General features: G+C 40.3%; 1 protein-coding gene across 1 annotated transcript in view; it reads left to right on the forward strand.

Moving 5' to 3' along the window:
• LOC124283848 overlaps positions 1–25649 on the forward strand; it is a 61178-nt gene that overhangs the window by 12895 nt on the left and 22634 nt on the right. The window contains exons 2-8 of the mRNA XM_046719879.1: positions 18348–18412; positions 18744–18851; positions 18973–19125; positions 19242–19383; positions 19684–19867; positions 24527–24575; positions 25526–25628. Coding sequence (XP_046575835.1) covers positions 18348–18412; positions 18744–18851; positions 18973–19125; positions 19242–19383; positions 19684–19867; positions 24527–24575; positions 25526–25628 — 804 coding nt within the window. The remainder of the gene's footprint in view (positions 1–18347; positions 18413–18743; positions 18852–18972; positions 19126–19241; positions 19384–19683; positions 19868–24526; positions 24576–25525; positions 25629–25649) is intronic.

The following is a 25649-nucleotide window of genomic DNA, read 5'->3' on the forward strand; positions in this document are numbered from 1 at the left end:
TTGGTTTGAGTGAGCGTCATGTTGTGGGTAGCCATCTCATACACCGATCACAATTGGTGCATGTCCAAGGCAATGGAACGGCCGCTCGACATATCGACCATATTCTCCGTGCTCACGTGCATCGCCTTGTCGACCGCCAGAGGGAGCTGTTCCAACAAGACAAGGCCAAACCTCACACAGAACGTGCTACAGTGGACTACCTGGCCAATACCAACATCAATGTCCTCACCTGGCCCTCCAGATCCCCGGATCTGAACCCAAATTAACATATGTGGGATCAGATCGGTAAATGTGTACGTCGACGTCGTAATCCGCCATTGACCCTTCAACAGTTGTTCAACATGCTGCAAGAGGAATGGAGAAAAAAATCCTCAACGAAACAACTGATTCGGTCTGTGCCAAGGAGGTGTCGTGCAGTCCTAGCAGTAAGAGGTGGTCATACGCGGTACTAACGTGAAATGTGCAGGGGATACCAATGTATTACTCTACAAAATGTCAGTGCTATACCGTTAATTTTCGTTGATTTACATGTGATTGAATAAGAACCTGACCACATTTCTCAGTGATATTTCACTTTTGCGTTTCTTTTTATAAGATCGTACTATTGAGAAGGTTGAGCAAATTAAAGGTATAAGAAGTATGAGGACAACGGGGAGTCGGACGACTGTACATTTTGGATGGTAATTGTCAGACCACGTCATGGAAATTATACCTGTTCGCTACATGTTTTTAATCGTAGTATATGTGTTCACCAGAGGTAATCATATTGTTTGATATGCCTGAAATAATGCCGACTTGACTTTGAATTTAAATAAATTAATTCATTTTGGATAGAAGTGTTACAAACCGATGTCCTTATGCTTATTGTATGTTATATTTCACCTCAATTTTGCCAATACTATTGCTGTCAAGGGCTGTTGAAATGATCTGAATAACTTCATTGCGGCCTGAAGAATGAAGGAAGTAAACGATGTCCCGAGCTGCGAAAAGCAGCCGTGGTGGGTGCTGGGTAACGCTAAGCGCTCTTCAACCCCCCCCGTTGTTGATTCGGGGGTATATTTGGTCCACCAACCCGTTCGCCGTGGGTTGGCCCCCTGTGTCTGGAGGATGGGTGGTTGAGGGCTGGGAACCTGAAACCGTGTTCCTTTTGCCAAACCCACCACTTCGCCCCTGACTTCACTTAGACGGGTGGTAGAACTGGTCCGGTTCTATCAATCGGCTGGTCACGCCAAGCCCTGTGCATAGTAAATATTGTTTTGCATAGTTTAATTAATTTTTGTTGTTTTTATTCTCAATGTTCAAATTATCATCATATTAAATTGCCTAGAGTCCTATGTCAGAAGGCGGTGGCTCATGGGCCAATCTGGTGATGCTGACCTCTGAATAATGGTTGTCTCCAATTTCATGTCTAGGACCGAACCATTTTGACATTAAATTGGTAGATAAATGCAGCTATTCATGTCATATTCTCTGGAGTATAACACCCCTGTATCCCTGGTGTCAGCATCTTGGATACCCGATGCATATTGACACAGTCCTTGTTGACACTCCGCGGTGGGTGGGGAGCAGGGGTACTGAATAATTTTCCTTTCATCATGACTCACCAAGAAGCTGGTTCCTCTCGAAATGAGAAAAAGAGACGTCTGGTTGAACTTGATCATCCAAATGATATTAATTCTTCCAATGTTCATTCCTGGGCTCGGGTTTTAGTTATTGAGGCTTCAGATTTTTTACCCATTAAACTGAATCCATTTGCTGTATCGAAGGCTATCCATGGGATATGTGGTGAAGTTAAAAATGTCACCCGTCTCCGTAGTGGTTCACTTCTGGTGGAGTGTGCACGGAGACTACAATCTCTAAATCTCATGTCTGTCAAAACATTTGCCAATATAGAAGTTGTTGTTTCCGTGTTGTTTAATTCTTGCCGAGGCATCATACGTGACAGGGCACGTTGTCTATATGACATGACTGAAGAGGAAATTGCTACAGAGCTTAAAGACCAATCCGATACAGCAGTTAAATGTTTCAGCATAAAGAAGGATGGCATCATAACAAAAGCAAACATTTATCTCCTGAGATTTGCCAGATCAACTCTGCCACAGTCAATCAAAGCAGGTTATTTTAACATCGGAGTGGATGTGTATATCCCCAATCCACTCCGGTGTTACAAATGTCAACAGTTTGGCCATGGCTCCAACTCATGCCGTAATTCTACAGTGTGCCATCGCTGTGGTGATCATCATGATGGCACGGTCTGTGGGAGTGATCTTTAATGTGTTAATTGCAATGGGCCACATCCTGCTTCATCTCGGTCATGCCCTGTTTATCAAAGAGAATTGAATATAATGAAAATAAAATGTGAAAAGAACATTCCTATCTTGAAGCCAATAAACTTTACACAAATCAATCTCCAACTCCATCTCTCATATCACGTACCCTGCTGCAGTCATACGATCTGTAGCAATGTCCTCAGCTGCAGGCCAGACTGACAGAAAAACCAGTATTTTCATCCAGAAAACCTACTTCCCAACCCACAAAACCTACTGCCTTGGTCACTGTGTCGACGTCTGGGTATCAGACGGATATTCAGCCTGAGACGTCACAAACCATTGCTTCACATCGAGCAACTTCACAGCCAGCCACCGATTCATCAAGAAAGAAGAAAGGGAAAAAAAGAAATAGAAACACTCCATCTACTAACTCTTCATTAACACCTATGAACCTCTAGATATGGAGACAAGCCCCTCACAGCCATCTCAGCATAAAGGAACTTCGTCTCGTCCACGTTCTCCTATTGTACCCCAATGAGTTGCTCACATAATATTATACAATGGAATTGCAGAGGCCTTAGAAACGATTTTATTGATCTACAATTATTATCCCAAGATTTTAAACCATCAGCTTTTAGTTTACAAGGGACAGCCTCAAAAGTACGGATAACTTTGATTTTCGCCAGTACAATTCATTTCATTCGTTTTCATCCACAGGTGATAAAGCCACTGGTGGTGCTTCTATTTTGGTGAGGCAGGGTGTTATTCATAGCCCTGTCCCCCTTAAAAGCAATCTTCAGGCTGTTGCTGTCCGTCTTTCTTTACAAATAACCTTCACGGTCTGTTCTTTGTACCTTTCTCCATCTTCGGCTCTTCAGCAGTCCGATCTGCAGGATCTATTCGACCAGCTTCCCAAACCCTGTATTTTCATGGGTGATCTTAATGGACACAACCCTTTGTGGGGAAGTACCGATACTAACAACAAAGGGAAAATCACCGAAGGCTTCATTTCTAATAATAATTTATGCATCTTAAATGATGGATCAGCCACTTATTTGCATCCTGGTTTTGGAACGTATTCTGCATTTGATCTGTCTCTCACAGGTCCAAATATATATAACGAATTTGAATGGTCAGTCCATGATGACCTGTGTGGAAGTGACCATTTCCCCACAATACTTTCAGCTATAAACCCGCATGATGATCCACCTGCAACAAGGTTGAATTTTAATAAGGCCAATTGGCCATTATTTCAGAAACTGTGTACTGACAACTTGAAATCTGACTTTTTTAACAATGCTCTAGATCCGATTCAGTTATTATCTGGTAAATTGATGAATATTGCTGATGAAACTATTCTAAAGTCCTCTGCAATTCCACATATCCGTAACCATGGTTTAATGATGACTGTAAACAGGCCAGAAAGAGTTGGAAGAAGGCAGACAAATATTTTCGCCGACATCCTACCGCCCATAATTTCGATAAAGTTAAAATTTTAAATGCCAAGGTTCGATGCACCTTTAAACAGAATAAACGTCAGTCTTGGCGAAACTATGTTTCCAAAATAAATTCACTCACACTCAAGCAAGACAACGGTACAAGAATCGGTATCGAAACGCGACACTCACGAAATAAAGGAGTTGTTATCCATAAAAACTTGTTCCATATTGATCTGAAGGATGGTGACAATGTATTGACGGATAAGGCTGACATTGCCAATAAGCTTGGTGAAACTCTCGCCAAGCATTCGTCTTCATCAAATTATGTCCCGGAGTTTCAGAAACATCAGAAACAACAGAAGAACAGAATTAATTTTAACTCGGACAATGGTGAAGATTATAATGAATTATTTTCACTGCATGAGTTATATACCGCCCTTGAGCAAGCTCATGATACATCAACAGGAGCTGATTTACCTGAATCGTGTTTGGAAACACTTCTAAATATCTTTGATCAATTATGGACTTCAGGGAATTTCCCAACTTCTTGGCGTAATGTCATTGTTGTCCCAATACCAGAGCTGGCCGGGATCATACTGATCCATCAAATTACAGACAAATCTTTTTAACGAGTTATGGAACGAATGGTAAACAATAGATTAACATGGTATCTTGAAACCAATAACCTTATTCAATGTGGTTTCAGGAAAAATCGTAGTACCATAGATCATTTGGTACGATTGAAATCCTTTGTTAAAAATGTTCTAATAAATGAGCAACATGCTCGAGAAGCATACGATACAATCTGGAAGCATGGCATTCTAAAGGATTTACATGATTTGGGTTTGAGGGGTCGTTTATCTCTTTTTATATCACAGTTTTAAGAGACGGGCAATTTAAAGTCTGTCGGGTTCAACCGTGTCTGACCATTACAGTGAGGATCAGGGTGTTCCACAAGGCAGTATTTTGTCTGTGACACTCTTTAGTATAAAGATAAATAGTTTATCAAAAGTTTTATGTCATTCAATCGATGGATCAATTTTTGTGGATGATTTTAATATGTCTTGCTGTGGTAAAAATATGCATACTATTGAACGGCAACTGCAGATGTGTTTAAACAAAATAAATAAATGGTGTCTTGAAAACGGTTTTAAAGTTTCTAAATCTAAAAGTAATTGTATACATTTATTTTGGAAATATAAGCCTCATAAAGACCCAGAACTATTTCTAAATGGCTCTCCCATCAAAGTTGTTCAGGAAGCCAAGTTCTTGGGTTTAATTTTTTACTCACATTTAACTTTTCTTCCAGATATCAAGTCCCTTAAAACTAAATGCCCGAAGGCACATGACTTGTTAAAATGTCGTTTCCAATTCTAAGTGGGGAAGGGATCAAGCTACCCTCCTACATCTATATCGATCACTGGTCCGTTCCAAACTTGATTATGGTTCCATCGTTTATGGTGGAGCCTGCAAAAGCAACCTAAAACCTTGAAGGATTTACATGGTTTGGTTTGAGAGGCCGTTTGCCTCGTTTTATATCACAGTTTTTAAAAGACAGGCAATTTCAAGTCCGAGTGGGTTCAACCCTGTCTGATCATTTCAATCAGGATCAGGGTGTCCCTCAAGGCAGTATTTTGTCTGTCACTTTATTTAGTATCAAGATCAACAGTTTATCCAAGTTTTTAAACGATTCAATGGATGGATCACTTTTTGTGCATGATTTTAATATTTCTTGTCGTATATGCATACTATTGAACGGCAATGGCAGTTGTATCTAAGTAAAATAGATGAATGGTGTCTTGAAAACGGCTTTAAATTTTCCAAGTCTAAAACTAATTGTCTACTCTTTTGTAGAAAATATAAGCCGCATAAAGATCAAGAACTATCTTTAAATGGCATTCCGATCAAAGTTGTAAAGGAGGCCAAGTTCTTGGGTCTAATTTTCGACTCTCATTTAACTTATTTGCCGCATTTTAAATCACTTAAAGCTAAATGCCTGAAGGCCCTTGATTTGTTGAAAGTTGTTTCAAAGTGGGAGGGGGATCAAGCTACCCTCTTCCACCTATATTGATCATTGGTCCGCTCGAAACTTGATTATGGTTCCATCGTTTATGGTGGAGCCTGCAAAAGCAACCTAAAACTATTAGGTTCTGTCCACCACCAAGGTCTGAAACTTTGTCTTGGGTCCTTTAGAACCTCTCCTGTTGACAGTATCTACGTCGAGGCCGATGAGCCATCTCTTACACAACGCCGTACAAAATTATCCTTGCAGTATGTAACAAAACTATATTCTAACGACTCTAATTCTGCATTTCACATCTTTAATCCTCTTTATGAGGATTTGTACAACAAGAAATCTTCTCTTGTTCCCTCTCTTGGGCTCGGGGTTAAGCCATTCATTACTGCTGCCGGCATAGAGCTGGAAAATATCTCTCCTTCCCGTCTTCTTTCTTCTCCTCCTTGGCAATTGGTTAGGCCACAAGTCGACCTTACACTCACTAAATTAAAAAAAATCAGAAACTTATGACTTACAATATAAACAAGAATATAATCAATTAAAAAGTAAATATAATACATATAAATCCTTATTTACAGATGGGGCCAAGGATGGTGGCGCGGTTGCTTGTGCCACTGTCATTGGACCAAGAACAATTGTCTTCTCGATTTCCTGATTTCCTCTATTTTCACAGCAGAAGCAAATGCAATACTAACAGCTCTTAAGTATGTTATATTTTCTGATTCTCTTTCTTGCCTTCAGGCTATAAAAAATCTCTCTTGTAAACATCCACGTTTTATTGAAATAATTGAATTGTATAATGATCTTGCAACTGGCCAATACGACATCGTCTTTTGTTGGATACCCAGCCACGTTGGCATTTCTGGGAATGCAATGAACGATCTTGTTGCTAAGGCAGCACTCAACAAATCTGTGACACCACTTCTTATTCCATACTCTGATTACAAAGCTAACATTAGAACTTACATCCGTGATCTGATGCAAAAGAAGTGGGACACCCAAGTAGGTATTAACAAATGACATGAAATAAAACCCTATATTGGTTACACCTACTTGGGTTGTCAGTCCATATTTGAAGAGATCATCATGCGACGATGTCGCATTGGTCATACAAGGTATACTCACAAATACTTGTTAATAGGTGAAGATCCTCCGTTTTGTATCCCTTGTGATGAGAGAGTCACAGTCAAGCATCTCCTGCTTGACTGTGTTGAATTCTCCATCATAAGCGATAAATATTTCAATATCAAAACAGTAAAGGATAATTTTAACACTGTTAATTTTCATTTAATTATTGGCTTTTTAAAAGAAATTGATTTAATAGATGTCATTTTAATGTATGGCTCAATCTCAGTATAAACCATCCCCATGGTCCCTAGTATTGTGATCTACCTTCAGTTGTTGGCGATCTATAGCCTGTTTTTATCTTGCATTGTCCTAATAGTGCTATTAGTGTTAACCTTCCACACTAGTTTTAAATCTAATTGTGATATTCTAGTTGTTTTACTGTCCTTCGATGACAGGTTTTATAATATACATATATTCCATTTCAGTGTAAAATGTTCTCGTCACGATATGGCTGAACTATTGCCGATGTGACGTTAAATATTAACTCACTCACTCACTCACTCAGGCGAAAATCTAACATTCCAACGTATTGACAGGGTATTCTTTACTACGGGGAAGGAGCCAGATTAGCCACTGCTTGGAAATTTGCCTTTGTTCCCCAGGCACGACGATGCGACGGGCTCTGCGATGTGAAAATTGCGACACTGCCCTCCACGTCTGCACACGGAGGTCGGAAAGATGGTAGTGCATAGAGGGATAATTCCGACCTCCACCATGATCAAGCACTTGGTTGACTTGGTGCTTAGCTTGTGTAACGGCGCGTTGCTCGTGCTATTCATCATCCGTTCTCCCGAAGATGCTCGATGTACAGACGGCCATGGTGTAGCAGAACTGAAACAGATTCAGTCTTGACAGGTGGCTCAAAGGCGACTTTGTTGGAACCAAGCACAAATGTTGGTGTTGCATAGGGGGTGAAAGGCCGACCCTTAGAGGAAACGCGATGGTGGTGAAACGATGGCTGGCGCAGGCAAACCAGTTCGAGTCTTCGCAGTGGCTCAGAGGCGATTTGGCAGTAAGCAAGCTCTAACGGTGGTGATGTTTTGCTGAAAGCAGGACGAAATGCTGGTGTTGCATAAGGGTGAAGGGGCGACCCTTAGAGGAGAGGCGATGGTGGCAAAACTGTGGCTGGCGCAGGTAAACCAGTTCGAGTCTCGGCAGTGGCTCAGAGGTGACCTGGCAGTAAGAAGGCGCAAAAGGTGGTGATATTCTGTAAAAGCAGTACGAAATGCTGGTGTTGCATAAGGGTGAAGGGGCGACCCTTAGAGGAGAGGCGATGGTGGGAAAACGGTAGCTGGCAGATCCAAACCGCTCGAGTCTCGGCAGTGGCGACTTGGCAGTAAGCGCAAACGGTGGTGATGTTTTGCTGGAAGCAGTACGAAATTCTGGTGTGGCATAGGAGGTGAAGGGGCGGCCCCAAGAGGAGAGGCGATGGTGGTGAAATCTTTGCTGGATCAGGAAAACCAGTTCGAGTCTCGGCACTGGCTCAGAGGCGACTTGGCAGTAAGCAAGCGCAAAGGGTGGTGATGTTTTGCTGGAAGCAGTACGAAATGCTGGTATGGCATAGGAGGTGAAGGGGCGGCCCCAAGAGGAGAGGCGATGGTGGTGAAATCTTTGCTGGCGCAGGAAAACCAGTTCGAGTCTCAGCAGTGACTCAGAGGCGACTTGGCAGCAAGCAAGCGCAAAGGGTGGTGATTTTCTGCTGGAAGCAGGACGAAATGCTGGTGTTGCATAAGAATAAGAACCCTTAGAGGAGAGGAAAGGGTGGGAAAACGGTAGCTGGCGCACCCAAACCAGCTCGAGTGGCTCAGAGGCGACTTGGCGGTAACTGAGCATGATTTGCCGTGTCAAATATTTGCAATTCACTAAGGTGTGGCATGTGGGAAAGGAGAGTTCTTTTGCTGTAGTGTCTACAGCTATATATGTGAGGCACCCAATTGATGGGTAGACGCGAGGGCATCACATGCCAGACGGACATTGACGTTTTCTGACGTTTATTATGCATGTTGATGTAAAGTGTAGTATGTGTTGTTCATCACGTGTAGCAGCTCCACTGCCATTAACAACAGTACCTGAAGAAATCACAGAGATCTCTTCTACCACGACGACCTTCCTACGTAGATTCATCTGCGCCTTCACAGCAATCAGACTTTGAAATCAAAGTAGTATCCTTCCAGGTTTCATGTTTCGTATTATGTATTTGTGCTGACATATTTGAATTATCAGTCCATAATGTAATTTTGGGGGTATTGAATTCGTGAGTTATGGTTATCGATGTGGGTATATGACTGTGATGCACAAATGCTTCGTCCTTGTGGTTTTAAGAAAGCAGAAACCTGGATAGGCGAACAAGCCTATGGGCTTATATTAACGCCGCTCCAGTACATTGTTCATAATTAATAGCTGGAAATAGTTTGACAACAAAAGAATAATACCATAACAAATATATGATTGAGTAAGAAATATGTTCGTTGTGGTGTTGGTTATGCCTAGCAACGAAATGGGCTGCCGCAGAAAATCACGTTACATAAAATTTGTCTTACACTGAATATATATGTTGAGGGGATAATCACTAGAAGCGGTTACTTTTAGAAATGAACTGGTGTAATGAGTTAAGAATGTCACTATTAGTTGAGTTATTCAATGCGCCGTTACCGTATAAAGTAGTTTTAACATCATATCCTTCCATATAAAAATACACAGTTGTTCTTAAATTTTGATAGTTCCGACATGTAAAAAGGTAGTGAATAACGTCTTCGTCAAATAACCACATGAGCACCTGGGTGTGTCCGATATATGCCGATTATATTTGTCTGCTTTTAGATCACTACAGCCGAGCTTGAGGCGACAATGAATGATTTGACAAAATCTAGTTCCAAACTTCAAATCAAAGTAATTGTGAGTTTCTGTTGTGTTTATCATGGTTTAAATTAAATCAGGGAAATAGCGTTAACAGCTCCATGAGGCAATGAATTCCACGTCATAATCGCGCTCGTTAAAAATGATTGAGATTATTTTTGCGTTCTACAATTAATAGTTTGAATGGAAGTAGTATTTCTAAGATTATAGTTACTTTGTTCGAGTACTCTACCTGGTACAAGATCGTTCAAATTATCAGGAGTCTATCAATGGCTTTACTTATATCGCAAAATACGGCTCTAATTTCCTTTCCTTGATCTACTGCACCTGCGATGAAGTTATATAGATAAGTTAATTGATTTACTGTAGAATCGCTAGGCATAAATCCAGATTGTAAGTTTGACAGAATATTGTTATCTCTAAAGAAGTATTTAAAAACGCATTTTTCAAAACCTTAGCGACACAGCTAGTTAGCGCAACTGGCCTATAGTTTGAACAGTCGTGCTCATCGCCTTTCTTATGAAGCGGAATTACCGAGGCTAATTTCCAAAATGAAGGGAACGTTTTATTACGAATGGAGATGCTAAACAACTTAGCTAACAACGGCGTTAGAGAGACTGAAGATAATTTCAATACAATGTTTCGAATGCCAGCTGGCCCCGTGGCTTTAGATGCATCTAAACTCAAAAGAATATCTCGAACATCTTCAATACTTATTGTGATTCGTCCTTATCATGTTGGTCATACAAATGGGCAATGCAAAACAAAAAGTACAAGTTAACACCGTCTCTCCCTAAACTAAAACACTAGTGAGTGAGTGTGTGAGTGAGTTAAAATTTAACGTCACACTGGCAATATTTCGGCCATATAGTGACGAGAAATGTTGTACATACACAATTAATCACAAGTCATCAACGGACTGTAAAATAACTACAGTATCACAAAAAGAGTTAGTATTATTTTTAAAAGTAGGAAACTATTTTAGACAATACAATGTAAAAATGGGCTAGTGATCGCCAACAACTAAAGGTAGATCACCATACTAGGGACAATGGGGACTTACAGTGCTTTTGCTACCTGCATGGACCCTAGTTGGATTTACACCATCCCTTCAGCCGCTGGCGATTGTAGGAACATTTAGCCGACAGTTAAAATAACAAAAATACTACGTTTTAAAAATCTGATAAGTCTATATTTAAGACCTTAGTATGGTGATCTACCTTCCGTTGTTGGTGATCTATAGTCTATTTTCATATTGTGTTGTCCCCTATAGTTAAAATGTTTTAGATTCAATTACTAGTTTTACATGTATCTGTGATACCCTAGTTGCTTTACTGTCCTTTGTCGGCAGGTTTTTATAATATCTATATATATTCTATTTTAATGTCAAGTGTTCTCGTCACGATATGGCTGAAATATTGCCGATGTGACGTTAAATAATAACTCACTCACTCACTCTATATTTAACTGTGAAGGTTTTGGGACTTACGCACCCTCTCAGGAGGACAATAATTTTACAATGCTTCAACCCCCTTCGAGGGTACAGCCACTAACAATCTAAGTTACCAATCTAAACTATCAATCATAAAAGGCATATATTTACACAAACTCTTAATCAAAGTTCAGCAATTAAATCAATTTCTTTAAAAAACAAATAATTAAATGAAAACTAACAGTGGTAAAATGATCCTTAACTGTTTTCACATTGAAGTATTTATCCCTTATGATGGAGAATTCAACACAGTCAAGCAGGACATGCTTTGCCGTGGTTCTCTCATCACAAGGGATACAGCGGAGGATCCTCACCTTTCAATAGGTATGCATGAGTATATCTTGTGTGGCCAATATGACATCGTCGTATGATGACCTCTTCAAATGTAGACTGACAACCCAGGTAAGTGTAACCCATATAGGGTTTTATTTCACGTAATTTATTTATACCTACTTGGGTGTCCCACTTCTTCTGCATCAGATCACAGATGTAGCTTCTAATGCTAACTTTGTAATCGGAGTATGGGATAAGAAGTGGTGTCACAGATTTGTTGAGTGCTGCCTTAGCAGCAAGATCGGCCATTGTGTCCCCAGAAATACCAACATGGCTGGGTAACCAACAAAAGACGATGTCGCATTGCCCAGTAGCAAGATCATTATATAATTCAATAATTTCAATTAAAAGTGGATGTTCGCAAGAAAGATTTTTAATAGCTTGAAGGCACGAAAGAGAATCAGAAAAGATTATGTATTGTTTATAGTTACGGTGTTTATTAATATATTTAATATAGAGCTGCGAATATAGCATTAGCTTCTACTGTGAAAATAGAGCTGTTATTTGTTATCGAGAAGATATTGTTCTGGATCCAATGACAGTGGCACATGCTACCGCGCCACCATCCTTGGCCCCATCTTTAAATAAGGATTTGTATGTATTATATTTATTTTTAATTGATTATATTCCTGTTTACATTGTAATTCATTAGTTTCAGATTTCTTAAACTTTGTATAGCTAATTTGATACGACGTTGGTTAAGGGATGGTTCATCAGCCTCAACATAGAGACTATCAATAGGAGAGGTTCTAAAAGACCCAAGACAAAGTCTTTGACCTTGGTGGTGGACAGAATCAAGAAGTTTTAGGTTGCTTTTGCAGGCTTCACCATAAACGATGAGCCATAATCAAGTTTCGAGCGGACCAATGATCGATATAGGTGGATGAGGGTAGCTTGATCCCCTCCCCACTTTGAGCTGGAAACAACTTTCACCAAATCAAGGGCCTTCAGGCATTTAGCTTTAAGTGATTTAGTATGCGGCAAACAAGTTAAATGAGAGTCGAAAATTAGACCCAAGAACTTGGCCTCCTTTACAACTTTGATCGGAATGCCATTTAAAGATAGTTCTTGATCTTTATGCGGCTTATATTTTCTACAAAAGAGTAGACAATTAGTTTTAGACTTGGAAAACTTAAAGCCGTTTTCAAGACACCATTTATTTATTTAATTTAAACACAACTGCAATTGCCGTTCAATAGTATGCATATTTTTACCACGACAAGAAATATTAAAATTATCCACAAACAGTGATCCATCCATTGAATCGTTTAAAAACTTGGATAAACTGTTGATCTTGATACTAAATAAAGTGACAGACTACATACTGCCTTGAGGGTCACCCTGATCCTGATTGTAATGATCAGACAGGGTTGAAACCACTTGGACTTGAAATTGTGTGTTTTTTAAAAACTGTGATATAAAACGAGGCAAACGGCCTCCGAAACCAAAATCATGTAAATCCTTCAAAATGCCATGCTTCCAGGTCGTATCATAAGCTTTCTCAAGATCAAAGAAAATTGATACAGCTTGTTGTTTATTTACTATAGCATTTTTAACAAAGGATTCTCAACGTGCCAAATGATCAATGGTACTACGATTTTCCTGAAACCACATTGAACATTTGTTATAAGGTTATTGGTTTCAAGATACCAAGTTAAGCAGACACAGCTAGTTAGATATATCGGTCTGTAATTCGACGGATCTGTATGATCCCTGCCTGGTTTTGGTATTCGGACTACAATGGCATTACGCCACGAAGGAGGAAATTCTCAAGACGTCCATATTTGGTCAAATATATCTAAAAGTGTAATCAGACATGGTTCAGGGCAAGTGTTTCAGTGATAATGTATATTATCATCACCCGCTGCAGTGTCATGAGCTTGCTCAAGAGCAGTATGTAGCTCATGTAATGAAAACACTTCATTATAATCTTCACAAATTATTTGATTCGAAATTAAGTTCCTGTCTTTTCCTGTTGTTTCGTTTATCTCTGAAACTCAGGGACATAATTTGCCGATGATGAATTTTTGGCAAGAGTTTCGCCAATTTTATTTGCAATTTTAGACTTGTCAGTAATTACATTATCACCTTCAACGGCAGACTTTGAACCTTTGCCTTTAATTCTTTGAACCATTTTCCATACCTTAGACATTGGCGTGCGTGAATTAATTTTGGAAACATAAGTTCTCCAAGATTATCGTTTGTTTTGTTTAAAGGTACGACGCGCCTTTGCATTGAGTATTTTAAATTTATTTAAGTTAGGGACAGTTGGATGATGGCGGAAATAACGCTCTGCCTTTTTCCTCGCTTTTCTGGCTTGTCTACAATCTGTATTAAACCATGGTTTTCGTACATGTGGAGTCGTAGAGGACTTTGGTATACACTCATCAGCTATTTCATATTTAAAACATCAGAAAAGGTTTGAATGGGATCAGTTATATCACTGAAACATGCAGGTCGCAGTTTCGATTTACAAATAGTTTGATATAAAGACCAGTTAGCCTTCGAAAAGTTCCATCTTGTATACGATCGAGAATCAGATGGAGTTATTTCTGAAAGGATAGTTGGGACGTGGTCACTTCCACTAAGGTCATTATGAACGGACCAATCAAAATCACTTAGGAGGTTAGAATCTGCAAGAGACAAATCCAGAGAAGAATAAGTGCCAGTTGCAGGATGCAGATAGGTGCTTGAATCATCATTAAATATGCACAGGTCATTATTGGAAATGAATTCTTCAAGTATTTTGCCATTAGTATTAGTATTAATACTGGCCCAGAGTGGGTTGTGACCCTTTAGGTCACCCATAATAACACATGGCTTTGGGAGTTGATCATAGAGTGATTGAAGATCAGTCTGTTGAAGTGCCGATGAAGGTGGAATATACAGAGAGCATAATGTAAATGCTACACCCAGAGTAAGTCGCACTGCAACAGCTTGGAGATTAGTGTTAAGTGTAACAGGGCTGTGAATAACATCCTGTCGTATAAGGATAGTAGAACCTCCAGTGGCTCTATCACCTTGAGGGGAAAAATAATGATAGGCTTCAAACTGACGTAAGTTAAAATTATCTGTCTGTTTCAGATACGTCTCTTGCAGACAGAACGCTGATGGTGTTAAATCCTGGATTAACAGCTGTATTTTATTAAAATTTGTCCGTAGTCCTCTACAGTTCCACTGCACGATATGTTTAGATAGACCTATGCTTTAGGTGGATTAATAGGGGATCTACCCCGCACCTTTTTCAAGGGCGAAATGTTATGTGCCCCAGAATGAACGTTTTCGGACACGTCCATGTCCTCAAGTGATCCGTATTTGCTAAATAATTTGATTTTATCATCGGACCCTTTTGGGGCTCTGCCACTTTGTTTCTTCAAAGAATCTGGCTTCGGTTTGCCTTTGTTTTTAACGATATGTTGAACGTTTGACGTTGATTGAGTCCTTTGAGCTGACTGAGAAAATGTGTCACCATCATGAGATGGTTGTGCTTGGATTTGGGCCTTGACCTATACTTTCTGACAAGGGTTTTGACCAAATGGAACATTCAGTTGTTATTAATACATGCCAAAGATGAAAAAATGAAAAAATATTTTTTCGAAAACTTTCAATTTACACTCGCTCGCCCATGGGCAGGCCCTTTGGCCACTGTTCGCCCATGGGCAGGCCCATGGGCGAGCGAGTTGAAAGTGACAGTTTTCGAAACATTTTTTTTTCATTTTTTCATCCTTGGCATGTATTTGTAACAACTGCATGTTCGATTTGGTCAAATCCTTTGTCAGAAAGTGTCCACAGTGCGTAGAGTTTCTGGAGTCCAGAATTAAATTGTGACGTGTTATAAACATATAAGCCAAGTCATTTCAGAAAACATTTTCCAAAGTGTCTAAAACGTGTGTATCAAAATATACATACACAAGGCTTGGCACCGGTCAAGGTGAAGTAAGGGCCGAAGTGATGTGTTGGACAAAGGAACGCTGTTCCTGGAACCAGTACCCTCAACCAACAGAATCCCGTCCTCCACCGACACAGGGGCGCAACCCACGGCAAACGGGTTGGTGGACCAAGTGTACCCCCGGGTCCACAACGGGGCGTTGAAGAGCGTTTAGCTTTCCCCAGTACCCACCACGAGGAGGTAGCTCTTCACGGGTGCCACTAAAACACTATCCCCAAACCGATATAACATAAAATTAACGTGAAAAGGCAGTAAGTCCTTCTCTCTCTAATCTAAAACGCTAACCCAAACCCAAATTACATAAAATTCAAACTAAAAGCCTACGGCCTTCTCTTTAAGCTAAATCACTAACCCAAGCCGCAATAACATAAATTTAAAGCTAAAAAGCATTAATACAAAGAAAGTTAAAACGCAAAATAAACAATAACAACACGAAACAAAGAACTAACACGTGTTTGCCACTGATATGGCAATGTCCCCCACCGCTAAAGAATGGAATATCTATATTTACCACTTTTTATTTTTTGGTCACATACAAGATGCCTGAAATGACTGGTGTCTGCATAATCACCCAATGTAGACTGTCAACATAATTGAAAACATTGGGTGCAATGTTTTATGATATATCGCGTTTAAATATGTTTGAAAAGCGGTCAAAGTGTCGTGGTGACCTTGAAGGTAAGGTCAAGGTCACCAAAATATAGCACTGTCTGCGTAATCCCCCAATGTAGGCTGTCACCAAAATTGAAGACATTGGATACAACAGTGCATGAGATATCACGTTAACAAGAGTTTGAAAAGTGGTCAAAGTGTCGTGGTGACCTTTAAAATAACACACTTTTTAAAGTCCTGTTTCAAAGCCAGTCCACTTTGCCATCCTGAGACATAGCTTTGTGCGGCGACTTGATCAAGTCTGTCCCCCTCCACGTGGCATCCTTACTTCCGTGCGTGGGGTCGGAGGGGCGACTGTCGCTCGGATAAAAGCAGTGCTGGATGCCCTTGATGCAGGTTTTCAGGGCATTGTTTTCTTTCAAGTGGGAGAGAACGACGTGTCGGCGTCAACTGATCCTCAGAACCGGGTTGATGACTTGCTGGATCTTCTGGACTACCTTCGGAGGAAACGGCCGGGCTCCAGAGCAGTGATAGGAAGTCTGTTCCCGAGGGTAAAACCAAGGAACATGACGGTCTTTGCCTACAAGCGGAAGGTGGAGGAGGCGAACCGGCGCTTGAAGAGGATGTTGCGACGCCGTCTGGATGCCACCTTTTGGGACCACAGCCAGACATGAGGATGGGACCTGCACTGTTAGCCACGGATGGCGTCCAATGCCAAGTTCTGGTTTTCCATTCGTAAGTGTATCTGTAGGTATGTTTAAACGCCCTTGCCCTTTCCGGTAGATGGTCGTAATTCCAAAACTCAATAATTGTGGTTTCGATCCATTGTGTTTATACAGAAGTGGCAAAGGGGTTCGCTGTTCGAACTTGCTGTTGTGGGGATGGCGCGACTCATCGCCGGTTGTGAGCCGTGAGCCCACGCACTCACTCGCTCACTCGCGCACTCACTCACTCACTCACTCACTCACTCACTCACACGCTTCTATGGAAACAATGTTCGCCGAGGAAGGCTCTTTTCTTGGTAAAACCACAAGATAACAGATGGCCAAATGAGCGTGGGCGTCCATCCAGGTGCCCAACATCGACCCCGTGACAATCCCAGGTGCTTCATGCGCGTGGCAACATTTTCATATATGATATGCGTGCATATGTTTCTTTCTTCGGGTGAGAGGCAATTAGTGCAAGCGGAATGCAGAGATCAAACCCGCTTAGCTTCGGGAGGCTTTAAGGGTGGGAAAACGTGACGACACCCGTTAGTGTCGCACATGACGTGAACGCCAAGACACAGAGCTTTCAATCCATAGTAACAACAAAACCCTGTGGTTGATGTACGAAACATAACGAGTACCTGCAGTGTGCAAAACTGCCGTAAATCGGCTTAAATCAGGCTTAAAAGCGCCCCGGCGTCGAACCTGTTAAAGATGATGATACCACCAGTTAGTTACAACTTGAAACGGCTGGCTCGTATAGTTTCTGGCCTGCAGAGATATGCTTCTTCTAGATCATTATACTTTGAAAACGGGATGGGATTGACTATCTGAGAGAAGAAGGGTGAAAAAATTATCGTTATTTGATAAGATACATACAGCCCTAGCTCCAAGTTTTCTTTATGATTTACTCCCTCCTGTAGTAGGTAGTCGAACGAATTATGAATTAAGAAACTCCAGTAAGTACACTCAACCCTGTACAAGACTACGATATTCGACTCTATCCTTTTTTCCATCAACAATGAAAACTATCAGAAACTGTAACTCTGTTGTGTCTTTTAAAACTGCAGTTCATGTGAAACAAAAATGTGCACCCGTGTATTTCTCATATGGGAAAAGGAAGCTAAATGTTTTGCATACAAGATTAAGATATATGACAAGTACACTTAATTATGATTTATTCAAAATTAATGTTAGAAATGATGCACTTTGTCAGTGTGGCCATAATTGTGAAAATGCTTTTCATTATTTTCTTGAATGTCCATTATATATTATTCAAAGAGAACAAGAGGGCTTATTTAAGTTGGATAACTTGTGCCCAATCCGTTTCTTAATTGAATAAAATATGTTTCAATCAATCAACCAGTTAGCCCTGGGAACCAGCTTCACGTCGATGTGCAACATGTGAATGGGTTGTGTATATTCAACGTCCACGCGACGTTTAAAAGATGATCGCCGAACAAGGCTCTTTTCTTGGTAAAAAGACATTCCCTCAGCAAGTTGTTGTCCAGCAAGTAATTCCAGGTTATCCATCGTTGTTTCAGTTTCTACGTCCTATAAATTCACTTGTATCTCCTCAAGCAGAACATACCAGGAACTTCCTTCTCAGGTAACTGAATACTTTATTGTTCTCTAAGTCAAAATTGCTTTTGTATATGCAAATGCAATATTTGTTTTCAAAGATTTATGCCAGGCTCCTCTGTAATGTACATGATTGCCATTGGCTTTATCATGTATATCTTCTCTGAAGTGTTGACAAAAACATGAGCAAGTAATCAACAATTAAGAAGCCAAATATTCCTTAGATATTGTTGCCTTGGATATTCAGGAACAGACGTCGAAATTAATTAATTTTTGCCTTCATGACTAATGCGTTGATATTATACGGTGATTCATACATACACCATATCTCTTTTTACCACTATATAACCACGTTACAGGTAGCAGATGGACCACAATCTCGTTCTCTCAACAGAGTCTATGTTGTCAAAGCACAGATGCCAAATGAACATTTCACCAAAGAAAACTATGTGCCTCTTGACATAAATGTAAGTAGTGATACAGCAACATTCAACAAAATAATATTTTATTGTATGTCACATTTCCCTACCTGGTCACAGATGATCAGTTGACATGACTTAAACTTATTATTTCCTGTTGTCTTTACAGATAGTCATCAGATTATGCTCACATCACGTCTACAGTATAGATGGGTGCACGGTCGACCAGATATCGACATACCTGAACTTACTTCATAACGGCACGGCAATGTCCAATGAGAGGATTGGGTATCTTGGAGATGTGTGCCATGTCTTTCTCGAGGTAAAGCGTACTTTGAAATATATCCATATGTGAAGATCATCGTTTATGGAACACTTGGTAATATGATGGTGTCCTGAGTTTATTGTTGTTTCCCATAAATATCTTCACATTTACAGATTCCTTTGTATGACAGAACACTTGAGTATGTCTGGATCCCAGAATTTCTCGATGTAAATGGACAGTATTCACACTTCCACTGCTCAAGGGAGTTTTCACATCATTTTGTCCTTGGGCGATACCGACGACGGGCCACTCGAAGTAAGATATGTTTAGCCTTTTCATGGTCTTTAAAGTTGACTTTTCTCAGACCTAATAATGGAGCAAAGCATTGTCTCCTTTTCCGAAAATTGATCTTGTTGAAGACAGCCAAACACGGGATTTTGAGATCTGCCCTTTCTGAAACATTAACCTCTGTTAAAAATTGCTAATCAGTAACTGCTAGAGTTATATCCATGTACACAGTGTTATAATGTTGCCACATTGGTGGGTGAGCAAATTCTCTAGATAAAGATGTACTGACTGGTTTTCAAACCTCGAACCTCGCCATGTCTTTATTAGATCTGAAGATTGTCATACGGACACATAAAGGCCACTGCGGAGGTACTGGTTCCGTCGTCTACATGAGAATTAACGGAGACAAGGGCAACTCTAGCAGCATGGTCATGTCTGGACACTTTCAGCAGGGAGATGTCGATACAAGTACTCGTAGTATCAATGAGATAGGAAGAATACGGAGTATAAGGTGAAATATATATATATATATATAGTGTGTGTGTATGTATATATATATATATATATATATTGCATAGATAAATAAAAACAGAATGCCTTTTTTCCAACATGTTTCGTTCCTTACTGTAGCGGTTACAATCTCCCTGAAGAGTAAAGAACGTTGTGAGAAAAGGCTTTTATTTATCTATGCAACATTGAATGACTGAACACCTGTACTACTTTGGACATTTTGTGCGTATATATATATATATATATATATATATATATATATATATATATATATATATATATATATATATATATATATATATATGTATGTGTGTTGTGTGTTAGTCCAGCCAGAAGTTAAATAGACATTTGGAATATTCGACTTGATCCAGCTTGATCACCGTTTTCTCCGCATTTAGTGAGCAGGGCATATATGTATTTCAGATAGCGGCGAGCAAGTTCGCTCAGTATCACCTCTGTAAAAGCATCGTGCAACTTGACCAAATTAGTCAGCCAGTTCTGTACCTGCCTCAGTTCAGTTGTAAGTGACCGCCACCGTGGTGTAGTGGTTAGAGCGTCAACCCAGAGAGCGGAAGGTCGCGGGTTCGATCCCCCGACCGCGTCATTCCAAAAGAGGACCGCCTCCGTGGCGTAGTGGTTAGAGCGTCCGCCCGGAGTGCGGAAGGTCGCGGGTTCGATCCCCGACCGCGTCATACCAAAAGACGTTAAAATATGGTACTTGTTGGTCCCTGCCCTGCGCTCGGCATTAATGGGTACAACAAGGACTGGTCGGCTCGGAGTCAGTATAATGTGTCTGAGTGGGGTATTCATGCTTCACTGCGGCATGGTATATGAGTGGGCTAGCACTATAAAACCAGCTTAAGTCTGGGCTAGTACAAGCAGCCGCACATACACACACACGCACGCGCGCGCGCGCTCATGCATGTCGTCATATGGGCGAAATATTCTAAAGCACGACGTTAAACCCAATTTCACCTCACCTCAGTTGTAAGTGGTAATCTTAATTAAACAAAATGAGAAGAACAGGAGTAAGAACACGGCAGCACGAGCTGCCGGAACGGGTGCTATAAACTAAAATTAAAGCAATCCTTGACGCTATCACAGCACTCAAGCAATGGTTTTGCCAGTTCGAGCAGTTATTCCGAGTACTTTGCAGAAGGCAACAGATGAGCAAGAAGTAGGCATATTTGGTACCATAGGGGAATGCATTTTTCCATCATTTCCAATCAAGACAATCACTGTGATGTTAACTTTGGGGAAGACCAGTATTTCATATTGTTTTCCCCATCATAAGGGATAAATATTTTAATGTTAAAACTGTTAAGGATCTTTTTAGTACTGTTCATGTTCATTTAATTCTTGCTTTTTTAAAAGAAATTGATTTAATTAATGAATTTTGATAAATATGATCTGTACATATATGTATTTTAATTATTGGTAGATTTGATTAGTAACTTAGATTGTTAGTGGCTGTACCCTCAACAGGGGCTGAAGTATTGTAAAATTATTGTTCTCTTGAGAGGGTACGTAAGTCCCAAAACATTTCAAGTACATTTAGGTATACCAGGTGTTTTACTCGTATGGTTTTTGTCATTTTAATGAATGGCTAATTATCGGTATAAACGCCAATGGCTGAAGGGATGGTGTAAATCCAGCTAGGGTCCATGCAGGTAGCAAAGGTAATGTAAGTCCCCATGGGCCTTAGTATGGTGATCTGCCTTCAGTTGTTGGCGATCTATAGCCCATTTTTGTATTGTCTTCTTTAATTGGAATAGTTTAGCTTTGTTCGCTAGTTTTATATTCATATCTGTGATTATCTAGTATTTTTACTGTCCTTCGTCGGCGGGTTTTTATAATATCTATATATATTCTATTTCAATGTCAAATGTTCTCGTCACGATATGGCTGAAATATTGCCGATGTGACGTTAAATAATAACTCACTCACTCATATTGTTTTCCTATCAAATTATGTCTGCTTGATACTTTGAAGATAGACATGCAACTGGGTCATCCCGTTTTGGGACAAATGATCCATGAATTAAACAGCGGTTTCAAAAACACCATAAAATCCCAGCGCATAATACATGACACAATAGCCACGTCACCTCTCTACTCATCCCTTGTGTGACCTTAACACAAACGTTTCAGGTATATATGTGTGGAATATCAAGGCCAGGATGGCCCTCTGTCGAGTCACCGTCCCCCAAATGTTGTGACACAACGGTACAGAGGTGGTAGTGGGTCAGTGCTGTTGACACATCGACGATCTCCACTGGAATCGGATCATAAGTTCGAATGTCCGACATGAATCCAGGAATCAATGTGATGGAAGCAAGATCATTCTGTGAGCGCAGTAGACATTCTACATAGAGGCTACTGTAAGGTAGCCATTTTTAAGAACCCGATGGCAAAGTGACTGGGTGATTGAAGGTTTCAAACCTAAACAGACATAGAAGGCAACTTTATGTCAAAGTCAGTCCAAGCTGAAATATTTTAAAGGCGCTGAAACTCTCGCAGTTCTCTGAAGGCGATCTTTGTATGTAACCATCTTGCCTTACCTTAGACACACCAAGATGCTCATGAATAATGGTTTTCAGTCCCAACAGATATTAGGAATTCCTTAGAAAGTTCCGAGACTTTTATTCGTCGGTCAGACAAAAAAAATTAAAGCAGTTTCTATAGCGGCAATGGTTTCCGGTTGGGTGGCATCTGAAGGCCTGTCTGACCTGGGGCCATCGTCCCCTACCCTACCCTTTTTAAACTGTAGAGACCAGCTTCGAACTGTGGGATAGTCTGGAGCATCCTTACCCACCACTTTACACATGCGATCATGGAATGCATGGTTGCTTTGCATCCCTCCTTGGTTAGGAAAAGCGCGTTGTTCATGCTTGAAAGAATCAATGATTGTCACCAACCTGGTGACGCCACCATATCTAACTTATTGTTGTGGCTGGAACTTGTTATGACGCGTTATGTTATGACTAGTGACACACCTGCCACAAGTTGACATTGTTCGTGTAAACATAAATGCCCAAGTTGCAAAACGTATTGAATGCCCATCGTAGTTACAAGAAAACTATAGTTACAATTTTCACTGCCACATGAAATTATAATTCTAGTTTATATTCGAGTGAGTGAGTGAGTGAAAATCGTAACATCGACGATATTTCAGCCATATTGTGACAACATAAAATCACATACTGAAAATAAATATATATATTTTTCTTAAAACCCTGGCAGTATGGCAACTGGCATACAACAGATAAAATGAAAAACTAGTTTGAGGTCATAATAAAATAATAACTTATTATTCCACCACACACTATTAAATTAGGCTATAGATCGCCAGCAATCAAGGTAAGGCTACCATACTGGGGTCCATGGGGAGTTACAATACGCCTGGCTCCCCAGTCGGATTTACACCCTCCTATCAGCTTCTGCGACATTGTCTTAAAATGACCTCTTCAAATCAGGACTGTCAACCCAAGTAGAGTTAACCGATAGCTGGTTTAATTTCATTGAGTTTATCTATGCCTTCATGGGTATTCCACATCTCTTTGCCTTAGATCACGGTTGTAAGATCTTAACAATCCTTTATAATCAGTATATGGGATAAGTCCAGTGCTGCTTTCAGCAGTATCAGCTGTGGTGTTCACGATGATTCAAACAATGATTCGTATTGGCCCTAAGTAAGATCATTATATAGCTCTATCATTTCACGAATAAGACAGGAAATCATTAGTTCATGGTATATTAAATTGCTAAATATGTTTATATTGAGCAGTTATGTATTTAAAAACTGTTTATAGAGCGTTCGGTTCTGCTGTGATAATTGACCTACCATTTGGCAATCTGGTAGATATGGTTCTGGATCAAAGGACTGTAGCGCAATACCGTCACGGTCCTTGGATCTATTAGTTACATTTATAGATTTGTAAGTATTATGGTTACTTCTTCATTTCAACCGGCCTAGGAACATCAATAAACATATCAGGTTTTAACTCATTTGATGATAATATTTGAAACAAAGGCCAGTTATTTTGGTTAAGTTCCATCTTGATGATGAAGGAACATCTGATGGAGTGAGATTGGTTGGAAAATGGTCATAGGCCGTAACTTCCTGACCATTCAAACTCATTCAGTTGATCAGATTTGAAATGGTCTAGATCTGGACTGTGTGCTGATCATGGCTTGACATAGATGTTTCACTGTTGGAAGAATAAGGTGACAATCATTGCACGATGAGGACGAGTATTCTCATCTTGAAAGATGAAACATAGCACAACACAAAGTGCCATCACTGTCGTAATGATGTTGCCCCGCTACTATTCACAATATGGGGCGCAGAAACTGCCCAACACTCATTTGGAGGTCTCAAAACTCCATTCCTTAAGTCATGGAAAGCGAGGGTGAAATTTGATTCGTCCGAAAACGTTAGCTCAACGTCGATCTCCCCTGTGCTGACCTTCCCTACGGTGTTCGATGTCACGTGTCATATCTGTGCAGGCGATTTCTCATCTAAATGTCATTCCAATACATATATGCGGTCCTATTGACGTCTAGCACGTCATAGGAAATCAAGCGGCTTCATATAGTTCAACATAAAGTTCTGGTTTTAATTGTTGTCACGTGTTCTCTAATGTTATTATATGTTTCAGGATTTGGCATGATAACACTAGAAGCAATGCTGATTGGAAGTTGGACTGGGTAATATTTGTATTCTGAGTTTTCAAATGTGTCTTCATATACTCATGATTGCAGGTTTGTATCAACGCTATTTTATGCTCTTCCCTGACAACGACGCTCACCATCACTGTCGTATAAATCTTCTATAGGCAATACGTTTGGTGAATGCATCTTAACCGGCAGGATTATGAATTAAGAAACATAGTGCGCTCTACCACCATGTAAAGTGTAATAAAGCACACTTTCGCCCTGAACTATAAGCGATCGAGTGCTTTAACGTTATAATAGTTCAGGGCGAAAGTGTGCTTTATTACACTATACATTGTGATAGAGCGAACTGTATTTCTTTTCTAAGATGCCAAATTTAAGACTTTCTAAGGATAATTACGATTAATCTAAGGCAGAAAACAAACGACGCTTTGGGTGACCTAAATTAAGAATCCTCGCATAGGGCTAACTGACGCGCTGTTCTATTGACGCGAAAGTACCGTGAGGATGTAAAATTGTCGAACTGAGACTTGTTATCCGTCGGAAAACATAAACGTAATGTTTCCACTCGTGATGTTATCTGAGTGAAGCAACCGCAAACCAGAAACGGGATGCAACGGAACAGTTTACTGGAGGAGGCTGTACGAGGCGATGACAACTGACATGCATCGTGACGTCGGTTACATTGTGACGTAATGCAAACGTGTTCGATTACGAGGGGGTAGACTAGAATTGCGCAGTGACGCCCACACATTGTGACGTAATGCAAAAAGTGCACATTATCGTCTGATAAAGTACTGTCGGCGCCTTTGCTCTTTCACCGAAGCATCTTAGAATCGCTATTATTGTGCCAAATATGTGATATGTGAAATCTAATATTTCCGTGCTTTAGAACATAACTGGCTTTCCCAGGAATGAGGAACTGTGCATATCTTCACGGGAGGTCACATGTAGAAATATCTCTTGACACTTCTTTTTTACAGGTGTACATTAATGAACTTTCTGAACCGGGTGTAAAGTATACGTTTGGATGCTACTGCTGGTTAATTGGCAATAACAATGCTAAAGACCTCACGCATACTACAGGTAGGTACACACTGAACTTAT

Source organism: Haliotis rubra, unplaced genomic scaffold (assembly GCF_003918875.1).
Source record: "Haliotis rubra isolate DU_JTF1 unplaced genomic scaffold, ASM391887v1 Scf1097, whole genome shotgun sequence".
Lineage (NCBI taxonomy): Eukaryota > Metazoa > Mollusca > Gastropoda > Lepetellida > Haliotidae > Haliotis > Haliotis rubra.